The sequence below is a fragment of the Onychostruthus taczanowskii genome, unplaced genomic scaffold, assembly GCF_017590055.1.
Source record: "Onychostruthus taczanowskii isolate IOZ18803 unplaced genomic scaffold, ASM1759005v1 scaffold50, whole genome shotgun sequence".
NCBI lineage: Eukaryota > Metazoa > Chordata > Aves > Passeriformes > Passeridae > Onychostruthus > Onychostruthus taczanowskii.
Window position 1 is genome coordinate 83,838 of NW_024502569.1, and position 18,509 is coordinate 102,346.

Below are 18,509 nucleotides of genomic sequence, written 5' to 3' on the forward strand. Positions count from 1 at the left end.
TAATATACTGCCAGATTATATCCAGTAATTTGAGCAGCTTTTTTTACCGAACAGTTGGAAGTTCGACTGAAAACATAAGTGTTCGTGTTCTAAGGCAAGTGCTGGATGTTTGGTTAGATAATTTTTCTTTTTTTTTTTTTTTTTTTACAGCACCCATGCACAAATGCAGATACCCCTTCCCACAGCCCAGCACTTCGGGCAGCAACCAGCTCCAACTTGCCCAGGCTGCTAAATAAGTCTCACCTGGAGACAGCCACTTTGGAAGTACAACCTTGCTCAGTGCAGCCTGCCTCTTTGGCACAATTAGGGTAGCAGTCAAAATGAGAAAACATGACATGAAAGGGGAGACTTCAGAATGATAGCTTTTGGGCCTTATTTTTCCATTTTTTGGATATTCATACCAACTCCGTAACTAGAATTGGGGTATGTGTGCTTTTGTGCACACACGTACACCTAATTAGAGTTACAGATTCTTATTAGAAGATGAAGAGATACATGGATTGAAATTATTAACTCAATTCCTTACAAATGGCAAAGCCACTCAGCTACTGAAAAACAATAGGAAAAAAACCCCCATGGTATCACTGGAGGTATACATTATTTTTCAGTTTGACGTGTTGATCATAGATGGTGGTGAGAGCCACAGAACCCAGAGTCAAAAGAGAAGTGATCTTCCATGTTCCCAGCGAAATTACTTTATAGTGAAGTGAAATCAACATGCAGACCTTTGTTCCTCCCAAACCCCAAAAGCATTAAAAAAAAAAAAAAAAAAAAAGGAGAAAAAATTAAAATTTAAAAAAGGAGTTTAAGTAGGGATACGGTACAAGACGCGCTGCTTTCTAACTCCGCATTTCCAATTTTGCGTTTTTAATCTTCTGTGTAGCCTTCCAACCCGCCCCCCCCCCAAAAGCCCAGAAAAACAAACAAACAAACAACCCTCCAAAATAAAAAGAGCCAAACAAACAAAAAACCAAACGAATAACACCAGGACAAATTGCATACTTCGTCGCTATTTATTATTTATAAAGCTCCGCCCCGGGCTCAGGCCAGCCCGCCCCGGGTGACGCCACAGCCGCGACCCTTCGGCCCCGCCCGCTGCCGCCTGACCCGGGCGGGGGCGGGGGCGCAGGCGGAGCTGGGCCGGGCCGGGCCGGGCAGGGCCGGGCCAGGCGTGGCGTGTCAGGGCTGAGCGCGGCGGAGGCTCCTGGCTCGGTGAGGCGGGCACAGGGTCGGGCCCTGCTGGGCTGTCGGGGCTCCCTGCGGAGCCGGCGGGCAGGGGGAGGCACCGGAGCGGGCCGAGGCCGGGCGGCGGCCGTGGGACTCCGCCGGAGAGCCGGGAACCCCGCGGGCAGGTGGTGGGAGGGAGAGGCGGGGAAGGCCGGGATGTGGGCAGGTTGAGGTGACCCTGATGGTAAATAGTGCGTTGAGCGTCCTGAGAGATTATTTGCCAGAGTACTAAGGAAAGCTGCTCCTTTTATTTTGTCTTGTTGTTTTGTTTTTAAAGGATTCGTGTCAGACCGTTTTGAGTTTCTTGAATCTGGTAAAACGTTGGTAGTGATCGGAAACCGGCAGGCACACGTAGCTAATGAAATAGTATTAAATAGCAGTCTTACATAACACTGAATTTTTCATGACGATCTTGCAATGTTTTGGAATGGTAGTACGATGTCTTTGTACTTCGGTGCTGCGAAAAACGTCAGTGCGGGGCAGCGCAGCTGCGAGATGAAGGGCATCGTCTGCCCTCCTGCTTTTCTGCTTTCTCTTTTAGAGAAGTGACAAGTAGGCACCCGGGGCCTGAAAGCTCTGTGGTGACAGCATGTGATGGAGGTGCAGACCAAGAAGGAATTTCTTTTATTTAGACAGAAATAATCTTAAAGCAGCAGTAGATGAGGAAAATTAGACATGTTGGCTGAGTGAATGTAGGTGCTAGGATACCAGCCTGAGAAGAAGGTTTAGGTTGCAATGTCAGAGGATGGCAGTTCACTGAAGTATTTGGTAATTTTGAGAGGAAGAATTACTTTAATAGCACTAACTCTTTCTGTTGTCTAGTCTGTGATATTATCTATCATGACAATTTTTTTTTCTTTGCTTAAAAACTAGGAGTAGGCCACCACTTAATGAAAAATTTAAAGGCTTCTTTAAACAATTTAAATAAGCTAAAAGCATAGAAAGATAAATTTCTTGGCTACTACCTGGCTTGTATTACTTTATATTCTAGATACCATTTAATTCTTTTAATTCTTGAAAGTTACTAATACTTTCTTACTTGCTCTTTTCATACAGAAATTAGGCTAAAATAATTATGTTTGCATGGTACTTCCTACATGGTGGCTGAGAGAAAAACAGTTGACAAACAAGAACTCTTGGATAAAGGGTGTTTTAGTTCAGTTTTTTTTTTTTTTTTAAATTTGATTTGTATTTTCCTTCCCTACTCTCCTTCAAAAATAGTGAGTTGGCAAGTGTATCCTGCCTCTGTCACTCAGGCTGTTTAATCCTCTTAACAAGCCTTAGACTTCATGTTTACAGTCTAGCAGTGAGATCCACCATTGACCTGTATTTTTGTTAATATAGATTACTTTTTAATGGAGTGGACTTTTTCTGCTTCAGAGGAAGGATGGGTGAGATGGTAGCTTACAATATTGAATTAAACTCAAGTTTCATTGTTGCACTGTAGCCTCCTTTGGTCAAGTCACTTAAAACCACAGAGTATATTTGTACTGATAGAAGAAAAAGGGCTCAAGTGCTCGACTGATCGGTGATTATCTACAGTGCCCTTTAGCTCTTGCCTCAGTTTTGGACTGGCTTTCTCTGAGACAAAGTTCCTCTAAATCTTAATTAACACTAAATTGTACAGATCTGGGTTGATCTGAACAGGCCATAGGAACAAAGATTGGCTCGCAGTGCTGTCAGTATTCAGTAATACACATTTTTCCATTTATTACAGCTTTAAAACAGAGGAAATGAGATTCGTCATTGTACAGGAGTGGATTACAGATAAATATTAAAATATGCCGGACACTTAAATGCTATATTAAGATCGTACACTGAAAATAATAGCAAATGAGGATATTCCTTGGATATGATCAGATTGCTATTTAAATGTTCTTTTTCAGGGAATATTTATTCTTATGTTGTGAGGGAGCAATTAGATAAGCTTATTTAATTCTTTTGTATTAGTTTTAATCAATTACTAAGAATGAATGAAATTAATTTATTTGGGCTGACTTCTAGTTCTCACATGGTTAGCTTGAAATCTTCTGTGAAGTCCTTCCTGCATTTCCAAGTGCTCTGCCAACCAAATGCATTATTTGGAGGTGACTGTGCTGCGCATATACTGCAACCTTGGGATGTTTCAGACAATCAGAGTTCCTGAGCCAGCTTTTGTAGCTCTGCTGTGCACCAGTGCTGTTTGGACACTGATGGTGCTGACATCTCCATTTCCTTACAGACCTTTTCTGGTGTCATTAAAGACTGAGCTTTAGCAGGACCAGTGCTGTTGTCAGTATGAGAACTATACAGTGAAGAGTAAATTAATTAAATATTAAGTTGAAATGTAGTTAGGATTTTACTTGATGTCTGTTCTTGTTATATGCTAACAGTCATTATCAAAATAATTATTTGAAACCTGTAAAGTATCTTTGAATTAGCCTCACCCAGGAAAAAAAAAAAAAACAACAAATCAATAAACATGGGTCAAAGGGGACTTGTACTGCAGTTGTGTTCACACAAATGAATCATTTACTTCAAGCCTTGAGAAAACCTTATACAGGCTTGGGGATACAGGCACTAAAATCTTAAATGAGTACACGAGTACATTTTGCTCAGTAGATGGTGATGATAGATTAATTTTGTCTGTCATTCTCAGTCTTCTAAACATTTTCTGTGTTTTAAGAACCTACAATTCTCAAATCAGAGTCTTTACTGTTAAATTGGTTTTCATCTTCATACCCTAAGTAAAAGGAAAAATGGATTTTTCAATAGTAAATAGAAGTGTTGACACAGTGATGTGGTTTGGCTATCACCAGCTTTTTTTTTGCTGTAAGGATCCAGCTATATTCACAACCTTGTAAGGAGTTCTTTCTAATTGCTTTTACTCTAATTGTTTGCGGTTGTGCTGGTCAGGAGCATACTTTTAACTTCTAAAGGTGACTCCTTGGTGATTAGTACGTGATTATGCCAGTGTCGTTCTTTAGCTTAAAGCCGAGCCTCTTGGCAACAAGTGGCTGCAGTCAATCAGAAAAATCTCCTCTAGACCAGAATTTGCTACATGATGGGCAGTGAACCTGGTGGCTTGAGCTGCTGCTGACCCACTCCACTGGGCTCCCTTCTCAAGCACTCCTGTTATATTCTGAGCTACGGTTCTGTTATTGTCACACATTTGACTTTTACATGAAATTGGATTCTGTAGCATCATATGCAACAGATGCCTCCCAGATTACATGTCACTTCTGTTGTGTGACTGCAGATGCATCAGTCACGTAAATGCTGTTTGCATTTTCATTATAGAGTGTGGAAGTAGAACAAAGCATTCTTTGCCTCTTTAAAATCTTTTCATGACCTGCACTTCGTAAGTTTCTCTGTTTTTCTTGGAGTAGAGGAGGGCTATTTTCCAGATTATATTTTTTAGCTTGTTGATAGTCTAAAACAAGAAGAGACATTAAATAAACTTAAATGTAGGTACTATTTCAGGATTTTATTATAAGTGTGGATTTAATTATTTTTTAATTCCCAGTAATTATTTGTTATTTACTGGTTTACTTTCTTCTTTTCACCCATTATATATGTAAAGACTAATCCAATCTCTTAGCCTTTGTTGTATTGCCTTGGTAAGCCAAACCTACACCTTTGTAGGGAAGAGTGATTGATTCATCAGAACAAAACCTTCCCACCTCTTCCTCTACTGGCACAGCTTCCTTGGACGTGGCTCACTGTGTGAATTCTCACCAATGCCCTGTATGGTGGGGTTAATGCTTCTGCCCATGTAATGGAAGTATTTTTAGTTTTGCACTTGGGATTTTACTTACTTCCATGTTTTCTGTGGCTTAATATCATTGTAATTGACAGATGTCTCCTTTCTTTCATCTGCCTTACAGCAGAGAATGTGTTAATGGTTTTGCTTGAAAATATCTGCTCTTTAATTTAACATAGTATCCCATTTTTGTTACCCATGATCGTTATTCTCTTCCAGTATAATTGCCTGATTTTTCTGAATTAACAATGCCTCTCAAGGCTGTCAACAACCCAAACCAACCCCAAATTTATTGGAATTTATTATTTGTGTTCCCTGTGTTTGGCCAAGACCGACAAATATGTGTATTGTTAAAACAATGAGTTATCCAATACTTAAGCCTATTGGATTCTTTTCAGTTGAAATACATCAGGCAGTTCGAGAAATACATTCCAAGACCTAGAACCTGCAAACTTTTGTACATGTTGGTACTTCCAATTTTTGTCACCAGGGGAGGAAAGATTGTAAAACACCAACTGCCTTTTCTCACTCTCTAAACACTGTAAAGGAAATAAGTAATTGCATGTTTTTATTTTGTAAAGCACAGCTTTAACTGTTCAAAGTATTTCACTGTTTTGTTTGTTGATGTTAGTTGATCAAGATCTAAAAATCTGTTGAGTGCTTTATCTTAAATTATTCAAATGGAAATGTACTGTTTGTAAGTTCAGCCTTTATTTAAATGGACAAAATGGTAACTGAATTTTTTAAAACCTTAGAGATGTTTTTGGGAAAGTTAGATTTTTTTAAAGTTATTTGTTTATTCTTCTTGTTTGCTACTGATCTTGAAGATGAAAAATTTAGTATCAGGCATGTCCATGTTCTTGTGATGTTTAATTTTTAAGAAGTAAATATCTGTGATGCAACTAGATTTGATGGTTATAGATTCCTTGCCTTGGAATCATGTCAGCTGAATCTGAATGTTATTAGGAGATAACCATAACATATCAGACACTGTTCCAAGCAACTAGATAGATTTCTGCTAATACAGGCAGTAGGGTCATCATTAGGAAGACATTTTATTCTAAGGTAAACATTGTTTGGCTTTCGCTCTGTATATTCTTATTGATTTTTATTCCAATTTGCAGTAATGGAACAACTGCGGGATCCGGTTATGCAAGAAGATGAAAATATTAAAGCCATTAATGAAGAGTACAGGAAAGCCTTTATTTTTATCAATAAAGGACTGAATACAGATGAACTGGGTCAGAAGGAAGAGGCAAGAAGTTACTATGAGCAAGGGCTTGACCACTTGCTCCGAGGAGTTAGCATTCCATCAGAGGGTCCTGTGTGTGTGGGGTCCCAGTGGGAGTCTGCCAGGCAAATGCAACAGAAGATGAGAGAGACCCTGCAAAATGTTCGTGCTCGACTTGGCAGTCTACAGCAAAACACCCCACCAGTACCAGCACCTCCTGCTATGATGGATACCCCTCCTGGGATGCCCAAGTTATACCCCTCCATTCCTTCCAAAGAAAAGCCAGAAAGAACCCCTCCCCCTAATTCTCTGTTTGTTCCAAGTCAGTTGCCTGCAGCAGATGGAAGTGTTGCAGCTGTGAGTCAGGGGAAAATTCCAGCTATGAGTCCATCATCTGCAAAACCTCTTTGTCTGCCAAATGAAGCACCTCCTGCCTACACTCCTCAGGCTACCAATGGCCACTTTACTGTGTCCTATGGCACAGACTCTGGGGAGTTTTCTTCTGTTAGTGAGGACTACTACAACAACAAACGTACTCAGCCACCTCCCCTGGAAAACCTGGGAGTGGACGCAGATGAGCTGATCTTGATTCCCCAAGGAGTACAGATATTTTTTGTGACTCCTGATGGGCAGGTTAGTGCTCCTTCATATCCTGGATATCTGCGCATCGTGAAGTTCTTGGATACAGATAGTGAAGCTGCTCGGAATCATCCACCAGCGTTTCTTCAGGTAACAGGAAAATAATTTTCTCCTTTAATTAAAATTTCAAGAACTGTCATAAAGCTCTAACAGGCAATCTTCTTAGGTCCTTGCTCTTGTGAGCCTAAATATCCCTGTGATAAAAAGAAGGATGTTACAGGTGTTGCAGAAATTTTTTTCTGCAAGTACATACTCCTGTGACTCTTTTATGAAAAGCACCTCTGTGTCTTCCCAAGATTTTCAAGTGCTCACTGTTCTGTTGAATTCCAGCATGTAAAGGACTTAACACGTATTTCCATTTCATAAAATTTACTTATTTTGTCACTTATAGAAGACATTTTGATTCACCTATTGTAACAAATCAGGATGAAATGGGGTTGGGTGCTACCCACTTAATTCTAAATTAGTGATAAGGTATTGCTGTTATGGCAACTGATAATTTAAAAATTTGAGGGTCCATGTTATCCAGACTCAGAACCATAAATAAAAAAAGATGCATTATTTGTACTTTCTCAGTCTTTACTGCTTCATGTGAGCGTGTTCTGTAATGAACATAGTATTTCTGGTCTGGATTCTGACTTTGGGTCTTCTTGTTACAGCTATGATTGGCTGGTTTGGGGTTCTGCTGGATCCTGATTTGGGGTCAGCTGGTTCAGCTCCACTGATGTTAGGCGTCTTCAATAGTAGGCCAGTGACAGCCATGCATTTCTATTAGTCCTGTCATATAAACCTGTCCTGAGGTCTCCAGAGTGGTATAGGGGCTATGAATCCTGACTTGTTTGGCAGTTCTTTTCATCTGGGCCTCAAGATGAGACCTCAGTTAAGAGGGTACCAGCCTGAATTCTAGTCCTGTGAAAATTAGTATTTTCTCTATATTAGACTGTCAGAACTAATCAAGAATGATAGTTCCAGAATCACATGGAGATTGTTTTTCTTTTTTTCAACATGGTATAAGGCTTTTTATTTTTCATCATAGAATCATAAAATAGTTTGAATTGTAAAGGACCATAAAGATAATTTAATTCCAATCCTGCTGTCATCAGCAGGGAACATTTCACTAGAAGGTTCCACTAGAAACTTTATGGAAAATCAAGTTTATGACGTGTATCAGTATGCTCTGCCTATCTTTCTTTTAAAAAGCATCCTTTGATTCTATGGACTTGTTTCTCCTAGGTTTGTGACTGGTTGTATCCTCTGATGTGTACCCAGTCTCCAGTTCTGTGCTGCAATACTGGGGTCTACATGTTCCCCGACACAATGTCCCAGATACCGGGGTCCTACGTGGGAGTAGTGCTGTCTTCAGAACTTCCAGCAGCTGACAGAGAACTGTTTGAGGATCTGTTAAAACAGATGTCTGACCTACGAATTCAGGTAAATTTCTGGGCAGTCTGTTATAAGCCAATAAGGAAAAGTATAAGTCATCTATATATTCTAACATTTACATTTAGTTGTGTAAAATGACAGATTTTTGTCTAGGTGGTAAGCTCATCTGTGAGAAATAGATAAAGTAGCCATGATAAAGCTGTGTTGTAATGAAACTGTAGGTCCTACGAGATGAGACAACAGAAATTTTTAAATACTGAATTGTAAGCACAGAGTGGAGTTCGAGACCATTTTTTATATTTTTTCTATTTTTACGAAAGAGAACATAGGACCCAAAATGAAATCATGTGTTCAGGAGAAAGCATGCTTTTCCTTATGTGTACATGCACATAACTCTCTGTGTAGTTTTGATGCTGGCATTCTTGGAATATTGTGCCCAAACGTGTTTACAGTTCAAAACTCTTAAGCCACTTCAGAGAAGATCTGTGAAAATAGTATGTACCTCAGAAATCTGCCTTCCAATGGGATCTTAAAGTAGATAAATCTGGTGCCTTATTGCAGTAAGATGTTGACAGGTAGAGAAAACAAAAAAAAAACAACCCATAGTCTAAAAAATGTGTAATAAAATTCAGCGATTTGTAGTAAAGTGGAAAATATTACTGTAAAAGCCCTGGAGCATCATTTCAGGGAGAGTGGTTATCAATAACTACTTAAAAGATTATAGCATGATTAAATCTTTTCATGCAAGAATTTTGTTAATTCACCAAAAGCTGAATTCATTGATGATGAAGGACCAGTTTGGACCATCCCACGGTGGGGGGAGTTCTGTTATGGTGTAAATCCCAGTGAGTTCAGCAGGGAATTTCACTAGTACAGGAGGCCAATAACTTTTACTTAAAGGCAGAAAGTACTACAGAACTATGTGATATTCACTCACTGGATAAAATTCTTTCATTTTTCCTGCATAGAAGTAGTTCAAATGGGATATCTTATTAGTTCCATATTTTCCTAAAACTTGTTTTTTGTTAATGTTCCCTGATGCAATGTCACAGGTGCCAGGATCCCATGAGAGAGTAGGGTTAACTTCAGAGCTCCCAGCAACTATGAGAGCACATTTTGAAGACAAGTTTAAACAGAGGTCTGCCCACAAAGTCCAGGTAAATCCCAGGACATTCCAAAATCCTATAGTAAAAAACCAAAAAAAAAAAAAAACCAAAAAAAAAAACACAGAAGTGCATGTTAGAATTGCTGATTTGATTGACAGCAGCTGTGTATGCTGTGTCCTGTGGTTATTTTATTTGTTGGATGGCTTTTTTTGTGTTGTTGTCGGTTGGTTTCTTGTCAAACACCAATTCTGTTACTGCAGCCTGCCACATTTCAAATCAGCACATTTCTGAAGTCTTAAAAACTGTGATATAGCACAAGTATTCCAAAGCCTAGTCTGATGGCCATTTAATGTGTCTGTTTTATGTAGTAATCACGAGGATCTAATTGACAACTATATTTAATATAATTACAATACTGAGTCCCCTGTCGTATTAGAGAATCCATTTTTGCTCCTTAGGGTAGATCTTAGAAGTCTTGTTGACTGGTTTTCTTTATAGTGCCCCAACCTGTGGCATAACTAAATTACCTCTGGAACATAGTTTGGGTTTTTTAATAGGTTTTTTTTTGTTGTTGTTTTTTACCTATAGCTGTTCACTGAGGTAATTTCTCCTGCTCAGCCCTCAGAGTGTTTTGGTGACATGTTGAAGACATTTCTTGAACACCAAGATTTCACATTGTCAAGCAGTAAATGATGAAGTAGTACATGTCAGTGATACATTGTTAACCTTCTGGGTAGCAACCTCCTAAGGTTTCATCTACTCTTTCCTGTTAATGTCTGTTTTACTACAACATTCAACATGTGCAATACCCTGCTTTTATATCCAGTAAATATTTCAGGGGAATTTAAGAATTCCCTGTAATAGCAAATACTGTTCTGTATTGTGTATTCTCATCTGCCTGTGAGTTTAATCTGTAAATGCTCTCATTTAGACTCTTCTCGACTAAACAAAAATGGTTTTTTGTTCTGTCATTAACTAGCAGTTCTTTCAATCTTTTAAATGCTTGTGGGGCTTATTTACTTTTACATTGGAAAAGTTCTCTTAACAAAACCTTAAATCTATTACAATTTTTTTAGGTTTCTGTAATTAAAGTTTAATTATACATTGTCTGCAAACTGTATAAAGTGATGTTAGACATTTTAGAAGCGCTAAGCAGCCTGTGGTAGTGGTTGCTGTGTTTGAATGATTAATATCTACTCTAGAAACTGTAGAGTTTGACATGAAGTAACAAAGAACCTGTCCACCCAGCCTTAAATAGGGGTCAGTATTGTGCACAGTTGGATGTTTTCCTTGGCCGTGCCAGTCTGAAAAAGCAGCAACAGCACACAGCATGAATAATCTCCTTTATTTTTGAATTTGGGAGGAAAGAATGAGGAACAAAACAACCTTAACAGCTGCATTCCTTTAGTGTAGCTGGATTCTCTAACCAAAGACTGCAGTTCCCATGCTGAATAACAACAAGGTTGACTTCTGTCTGAGAAGATAAAAATGAGAGATGGAGAGTCTCTTACCTGTTTTGCTGGTGAACTAGTAGTGTAAATTTTTCCTGCTTAGTTATTTGGCCATGTGGCTGCATTGACAAGCAAACCTTTTCATTGTAGCTGGATAAAAAAAGTGTACAAAAAAGCTGTCCTGCCTGATAAACTTTTTTGGATGTCTAGAATTTTTGTGGAAAAAGCAATTGAGTGTTAAATTTAGCTTGAGTTTCTGTACATTTACCCAAGGCATGCACAACTTTAGTATTATTTGACAGTGGATGTGTATGATCTAATCCAGAAATACTGATGATATGGTGCAAAGTAGATGCTCAGATGTTTGATTTCACTTGTCAGCCTTCTGAAGCCTCTGGTGATGCAATTCAGTTGCCTCAGACTGTACATATCCAGCCACAACCTGAAGAAGTGGAAGATCAGAAAGAGTTACCAGAATGGAGTGAGAAAGTTGCCCATGGAATCTTGTCAGGTACAGCTGTAATAAGGGGACTTGTGTTGAATAGAAACCAATGTTAGTGACATTTAAACAGTATTTTCATCTAAATGCATGGGTGCTGATAGAAGCAGAGTGATCAGAAATAATTGTTCCTTAGTTCCAGTGTTGATCCTCTAAAGGATGTCTTGATGAGCTTTATAAAAAGCATGCAGAATATAAATCTATTGCCACCAGCTTATTCATTGCAAATGAGTTTGGCTCCTCATTTGACTCTATTAGAATATCACCTGCTGGGACTCAAACCACTGTGACAGAACAGTTTTACTCCTGTATGAACACATATTACAGCAGGCATCTGTTGTGATTTCTGCAGATAAACATGGGGTTTTTTCCTCTGAGAACCTTTGGAATATACTGATGACCACCAGCTAATTGTATATGAATCTGCAAGGAGGGCTAGAGGCTTGGGTTTGTATGTTTTATTGAGTGCTAATAGCATTGAGATGTGCAATTCTATCAGTTCTAACTCGGCTGGTGCTTGACAAAACTGAGTATCTGTATTAGGCTGACATTTGGATGTGGGCTGGATGTATTAAACGTAAATAAAATTAATATAGAAAGTGGTGGTATAGGTGCAGAAATTACTGCAGGACTTCTGTGCTGGCCCTTTCAGGGGAGAATATAATTGCAGACTTCAATCAGGAATGTTTCTAAACATTCCTGTTTTGCAGAGGCAGAGGAGGGATAGCTGAAGGAATCACGGTCCATAAAATTGTACATACTAAGAAAAACAATTTTTGCCTTGAAGGTGCATCTTGGGTAAGCTGGGGCCTAATGAAAGGAGCAGAATACACGGGTAAAGCTATTCACAAAGGAGCTTCTAAACTGCGAGAGCACATTCAACCAGAAGAAAAGCCTGTGGAAGTCAACCCAACTGTAGCAAAGGGACTTCATGTAGCAAAACAGGCTACTGGAGGAGCTGTGAAAGTCAGCCAGTTCTTAGGTAAAAATTTCCATCTCAGAGAATATATATTTTTGTCTTAAATAATAAAAACTTTGTAAATGCAAGCTGGTTTCTCTAGCCAGTAAACTAGAGGAGTTACTGACTTGATAAACTTCAGAGATCAGTAATTTGTGCATCTCCTGCAATAGATGTGCTTTAACACTAGTACATATTACTTGGCCTTGAGACATCCTTTTCTTTCCTGAAAGAAGAGTCTGTATAGTCTTAAGTTTGATATGCTTTTGAGAGTTTAGACAGTTAATTCAAAATGTTGTCTCTTTTTTTTAAATTGGTAACTGTACTTTTTCAAACCTCTAGTCTCACTGGTTACTAACATACAGTACCACAAGAGAACGTGTGTGTGCATATTTTTAAACATGCACTCCTGAAACAAGTCTATCTGACTATGTATAAATACCAAAATAGAAATGGCCTGGTATTCAGAGGTGCCTGGAAACCCTAACAGCTCACAGTAACTTAATTTTGTTATTTATTTGCATATAATGTTTATATTTACTGTCTAGTGACTCATCCAAGTTTAAAAGTAAGTTGTGCTGATCTTATAAAACTACTTTGAAGAGTTGGAATGCTTGTAAGAAAGACTTCTGCAGAAGACAAGTCACGAAAGCAGCAGCTGGTTCTCTATCTACTACTTAGAGATAACAAAGCAGTGGAAACAGTTTCTTGAAATTTGAGTGTGAGATGTGTATATATGTCTTCTAAGGCACTTTTTATTCACAAGGCCAGCCTTACTTGTTTCTTAGGATTTGCAGCTGTGTAGAACCTGAAAAATAAGGTTGATTTGTATCAGTTGGGCACTTACATGTGGCTTAAAGTCTGTCTTTCATATAAAGATATTTAAATAGAAGCATCACTTAAGACTTCAGTGAAGCTTTCTGTTAATTATGAGTGAAGAAGATTTATTTTATTTTTAATTTTTAAATTTATTTATTTTATTTATTTTTAAAGAAGAATGGTCTGTGTTCTCACTAAATAATCTGCATACTGTTGTTTTATGGTAGTTGAAGGGGTGTGTTCTATAGCAAGCTGTGTCGGAAAGGAGCTGGCTCCACACGTGAAGAAGCATGGCAGCAAATTAGTTCCAGAATCCCTAAAGAAAGATAAAGATGGCAAATCTACGTTTGATGGTGCTCTGGTTGTAGCAGCAAGTGGAGTTCAAGGTAATAAAAATTCTTTACACTTTTTTAATGGCATAATTTTAATGGTATGAACTCAAATAAGCTGATTGTTTCTACAGGGTTTTCAACAGTGTGGCAAGGTTTAGAAAGTGCAGCCAAGTGCATTGCCAAAAGTGTTTCAACTGAGACTGTAAAAACGGTCAAATACAAGTAAGTTATGTTTTTATTGTTTTCATCTTCTACAGCACACTGTTACTGTCTCTGAATACTGGCAAAAAAAAGCTTATGAAAGTGCAGGGAAGCTAACTAAAATGCCTCCTTTGCTGTAATTATGTAGCATGTGATAAGGTGGTAAGTGCACAGTAATGAGCGACTCTTGTATGCAAAAATCTGAAACAAGTAAATGATTATAGGAAGTATTTTTTAGTTCTTGTAGAAGTAGTTCTAATTCTTTGTAGAAGTATTACAGCTTCAAGCTGTCTTACAAATAATGTTCAGATTTATATATTTGCTGTATTTTATAATATGATTATGAAAAGAATTACTGGTTTAAACCTCCGAGCTCTAATCCTGAATTTATGCAAACTTAGCTAAATTTATGAAAAAGAAAAAACCTCATCTATCAGCAGGTTTGGCTAAAGCAAGGCAGTACAAGAAAAGAAAATTTTATAAGGAAATCTAAGGCATATATAGCAATAATAGAACAGTCTCACTTGCAGAATAAGATGTTCTTAGAAGAAGATAGTGGGGGAAGAGGACAATAACATTTGGGATTAAGATGATGATACTAAGTTGATGGAAAGATGAAAGCTGTATGCATGTACTGGAATGTACTATGGAGAATAATGGAATATATTGAAATAACTGTGAAACATGAAATGCACCCCTCACAAAAAGGGCAATAGATTTAATAGAAAGTGAGGAGTAAGAAGAAGCAAGCAGTTTAAATGGAATTGGTGATAAGTGTAGCAAAAGAGATATTAAAAGGATTTCTGAAAGTGCATAAGCCAATGGTAACAAGATAAACATCAGCATACAGTATTAAGCAGATTGCCATTCAGGGTTGTGTTCTGATGCATTTCAAATAGGAGGCCAAATAGCAAAGTTCTAGTCAGTTGTGGTTTATTGCTAATGTTTGTTTGCAGTAGGAATGTCAGGAGAAGTTGTACTGGTACTCATTTCACATAAATTCACATTAATGTTTTTATTTTAGATACAAATATAGGAAATATGGAGATCAGCAGACAACAGACACTAAGAGTGAAAAACAATAAGTAACTACCTGTTGTAGCTAACTGCAATATGATTGAAAATATTTGATACGGAATCTTTAAAATCTATCCTTGTAATTAGATGAAAATTTTACATAATCTCCCTTCTGTAAGCTGGTTTTTTATTTCAGTGACAAAGATGTCTGCCACTCAAAATACCAGTGAATGAGCTAAATTCCACTTAATGGAAACAAAGCTAAAGGAGCACCATCAGTGTCTCTGAATAAAATAAAAAAAAGGCTAAAATTTAGCTGCAGTACACTTGTGGATGGTGTTTTAAAGAGATGCTCATCATATGCATGTTGATTAGAATTGGGGGGAAAAAACTTCTTCAGAAGTAATGTGTCTGCCAAAGTTCCATGCTACTACCTTTTTTTAAAACTATTTAAATAGATGCAGTATATATATCTGCACAATTTTTTAAAAAAGAGTTAAAAATTATGCACTTCAGGCAGGCAAAGTAAAAAATCAGTTATCACACATTAGGAGGTTGTTGCTCTTACTGTACTGGATAAGCTACAATCCTACTTTAAATGAGGTTACTTATTTTACTGACGCTATACTGGCTTATGATGTTCCTGACGTGAAAATAATCAAATTGACAAACTAATCAAACTGACAAATACTTCTGCTGTGAGATTAATTCTCTGACCTGCACATCCAGCGTTGATGATTCAAGGCTGTTGCTCTATCGGAGAATTAAAGGCAAAACAAAAACCCACCAATTCTTTTTATTCGGTCTCATTGTCAGTTCCAGCCACATGCTCTGGCTGCTGTACTGATATATTATAGATTTTTGGATTCTTTGATATTCTTTGCTTCTCTCTATCTTGAGGTCCTCAAAGAACCTCTGGTCATAACAAGCACAGGGAAAAAGTAACTCTGCTGACTGCTGGCATTCTGATGCTGCCAGGAATACTTCCCTTTGCCCTGGTTTGTCTGACTGCAGTGCTCTCTGGAGAAATGTCTGGCTACCCAGCACAGTTGGAGTTACTGCTCTCACTGTACTCTTGTTCTCCTTCATTGTGCTCTCTGTGCACCATTGAGTCCTTAGTCTGAGACTGCCAACTTGCCCACTAAAGCACAAAGAAGCTGGACTCACAGCCCCTGGGAGAAACCAAAGGTTTTCATCGCTTCATAATTTTCATTGGGTTCTCAGGATAGTTTTGTTGACCCTTTTGGAGTTCTGCATGATGGAGCACTCCAGGTGGGGGGTCTCAGAAGGCAAGAGTAGAGAACCTTAGTGGTTGCATAAAACTTCTCTCCCCTCCCTTATCATTCTATAAATAGGTTTTTTACTCTTCAAAATTAGAGGGAAAAACGGGAGAAAGACTGGAAGTGTTCTTGAAGAAAAAGAGTAGAAGCGTATTGGTATTTTCAAAGAGCAAATGATCTGATAGAGGAGCAACCTTTATTCAAATGGCTTCATAAATTCTAATTTTATTCTTTAGACATTTGGGCACTGTGCTTACTATTTTTCTTGGTAATGCCTGAATTTTGGCTCTCAAAAGAATTCCAGTGAGGATTAAAGTCTTAAGTATACAAATCTACAAAACTGCTTTCTTTTCCTTAGGTATGGAGAGGATGCTGGTCATGCTACAGACAACGCTATGAATTCTGCAATCAATGTTGGTGTTACAGCATTTAACATTGAAAATATTGGTATAAAATCTGTTGTAAAGAGAACTGCAAAGGAAACTGGCCATGCTGTGCTAGATGAATATAAAGTATTGGATAATGAGAAGAAGGGTAAAAAATGAAAGCAATTAAATACTTCTCAAAGCCTTACATTAGAGATGAAACTTCCTATTTAGAAGTAACTACACTGCTCATCTGACATTGAACATAAGTCACACTGTACTTTTCAAGTAACTGTTACTTAATTTGACAAGAAAATGTAAAAGTAGGAAGAGCATTTGTAGGAGGAGAAATGAAAGTTGTCACCTCCTTGTTCAGTACAGAACAAGGGGTTTAAACAACTGGATCAGGGTTTTAGGCAACTGGAAGCTTATGAGTTTGCAGTTCATATATTTGTGTCTTCAAGCACTTTTTCAAAATAATATATGGAATAATAGATTAATATAGAAATACTGTTGTGAATATTTTTGTAACGCTTTATATTTATAAAGAAGGTGGTGATACAGAGAGAGTAGGATTGCTAATTCTGGAATAAGTAAAATTACCAGTTTTGGCTTTATAACTATCCCTAAGGATTAGTATTACTAATCAAGCCTTGTCTTATTTAATATGCACTACTAAAATAAGCATTTTGTTTCATAGAGAATTTATCCTTTCACCTACAAAAAAGCTGATCTTACCCAAAGTTCATGTTAGGAAAAATGAAAGATGAAATCCTCAGGTAATTAGGTAGCCATTCCCTTTCAAACTTTTGTTTTTCCTCACCCAGCATATAAGTAAACCAAAGATACCAAGCATTTCTTCTAAAAGAGAGTATTTACAGGTCTAGAAAAATGGATTTCCAGTTGACTTCATAAGGAAGGTACAAAGATGCTTTGAAATTCAGGTTTTTATGTAGAGAGAATAAGTATGGTTTTGCATAAAAGAAAGTATTTTTCTGTGAAAATATTAGAGGGCAGTGGGAAATTCTATGCATTCTGTACTTTTCAGCTGATCCAGAAAGATTCAGATTGTATATCATGACCTCCTAAGGGAAGACTCCTAATGTTTGAAGAAATAGTTCTAATGGTCATCATCTTTATTCCATTAAATTGATAGTTGCACAAGGGTGTGAAGTGTTGAAAAAGACAGTGAAGACAAACCTTTTAATGAAGAGTTGTGTAGAATAGACACTTCTGTGTAGATTTGTCATCTCATTTGTAGCATAGTGTAAAATAACTCAAGATGTTAAATCCTTGAGATGCTTTGACACTGCCACTTATTTAACACTTTACTATTGAGTTCTAAAGCTGCTGCACATTCTAATATTGGCTGGACCTGCAACAGACAGAATGCGAACAACTTACAACTTATCTCCATTTCATGTAAATGGAGAAAATAACTATAAATTGTTGTTGGCAAGTGATATTTGTAGAAGATTGAAAAAATACAGTTAACAACCACAGTCTGTTAGAATGGTAATAGGTTCATATTTTGTGGTAGCTACTACAGGTGTGTGTTTAAGGTGAGAAATGTGAAAGAAAGGATCTAACCACTTGAAGTGTAACTTGGATTTATGCAAATAAAGATAAAATCTGTGCTTGACCTTTTTATGATATGAAGCTGATGCTGCCAGGAATACTGCCATATGAAGCTACTATATGGATCCATATATAGTGGAAGAACTAGGACTTCTTCAGAAGTAATAAAATAGCAGTATTGGGGTATATATATGGTATAAACAAGCTTATCAACTAGGCCTTAAATATTTCAAAGTAGTAAGTTGCATCCAAAGCACACTGCAACAATTTCTGTTTCTATAGTCTGCCACTTGCCAGCTTGTGTAACCAGTTAAAGATTGCTGAAGACATAACACTAGCAAAAGCATTTTTTGTTGCTATGAGCTGTATTTACAATAGGGGTATAGGTATTTGCATCTTCTTTGTCCCTCCCATTTTGAGGTTTTGCATATAGCTCATACCCTTCAGTTTCATCTATAAACCATCAAAACAACAGTTAAGATCAAGGTGTTACAGTCTTCAAGAGACCACATTGGAGTGCACTGAGGAAAAACAGTATTTAAATGCCATCAGTATCAGGTAGTGGTGTCCTGCTCAACCTGCTGTTGTTCTCTTCGTGTGTATGTCTTTCAAAATGGATTAAAACTATTTTTTGCATGATGCCTACCCCATTTTACAGTTTGTAATGTGATATATCCATGA

The 18,509-nt window shown here is 37.7% G+C and overlaps 1 protein-coding gene across 3 annotated transcripts; it reads left to right on the forward strand.

The window, feature by feature from the left end:
* Window positions 1-1,130: 1,130 nt before the first annotated feature.
* Window positions 1,131-17,892, forward strand: SPART (spartin). 3 transcript variants are annotated; one of them, XM_041416038.1, is made up of 10 exons: window positions 1,131-1,212; window positions 6,094-6,929; window positions 8,073-8,270; window positions 9,275-9,379; window positions 11,161-11,290; window positions 12,066-12,260; window positions 13,283-13,441; window positions 13,519-13,609; window positions 14,613-14,673; window positions 16,244-16,373. In XM_041416038.1, the coding sequence occupies exons 2-9, from the start codon at window positions 6,096-6,098 to the stop codon at window positions 14,671-14,673; spliced, it is 1,773 nt and encodes a 590-aa protein (XP_041271972.1). In that variant the 5' UTR covers window positions 1,131-1,212; window positions 6,094-6,095; the 3' UTR covers window positions 16,244-16,373. The 3 variants fall into 3 exon arrangements, with proteins under 3 accessions (XP_041271972.1, XP_041271970.1, XP_041271971.1); XM_041416036.1 differs by lacking the exon at window positions 14,613-14,673 and having other exon boundaries at window positions 16,244-17,892; XM_041416037.1 differs by lacking the exons at window positions 9,275-9,379; window positions 14,613-14,673 and having other exon boundaries at window positions 16,244-17,892.
* Window positions 17,893-18,509: the final 617 nt, after the last annotated feature.

Coding starts and splice junctions, on each gene's coding strand:
- SPART (XM_041416036.1), top strand. CDS start 6,096: ATGGAACAACTGCGGGATCCGGTTATGCAAGAAGATGAAAATATTAAA. Junction 13,442..13,518: donor AGCAGCAAGTGGAGTTCAAG/GTAATAAAAATT, acceptor TTGTTTCTACAG/GGTTTTCAACAGTGTGGCAA. Junction 13,610..16,243: donor GTAAAAACGGTCAAATACAA/GTAAGTTATGTT, acceptor TCTTTTCCTTAG/GTATGGAGAGGATGCTGGTC.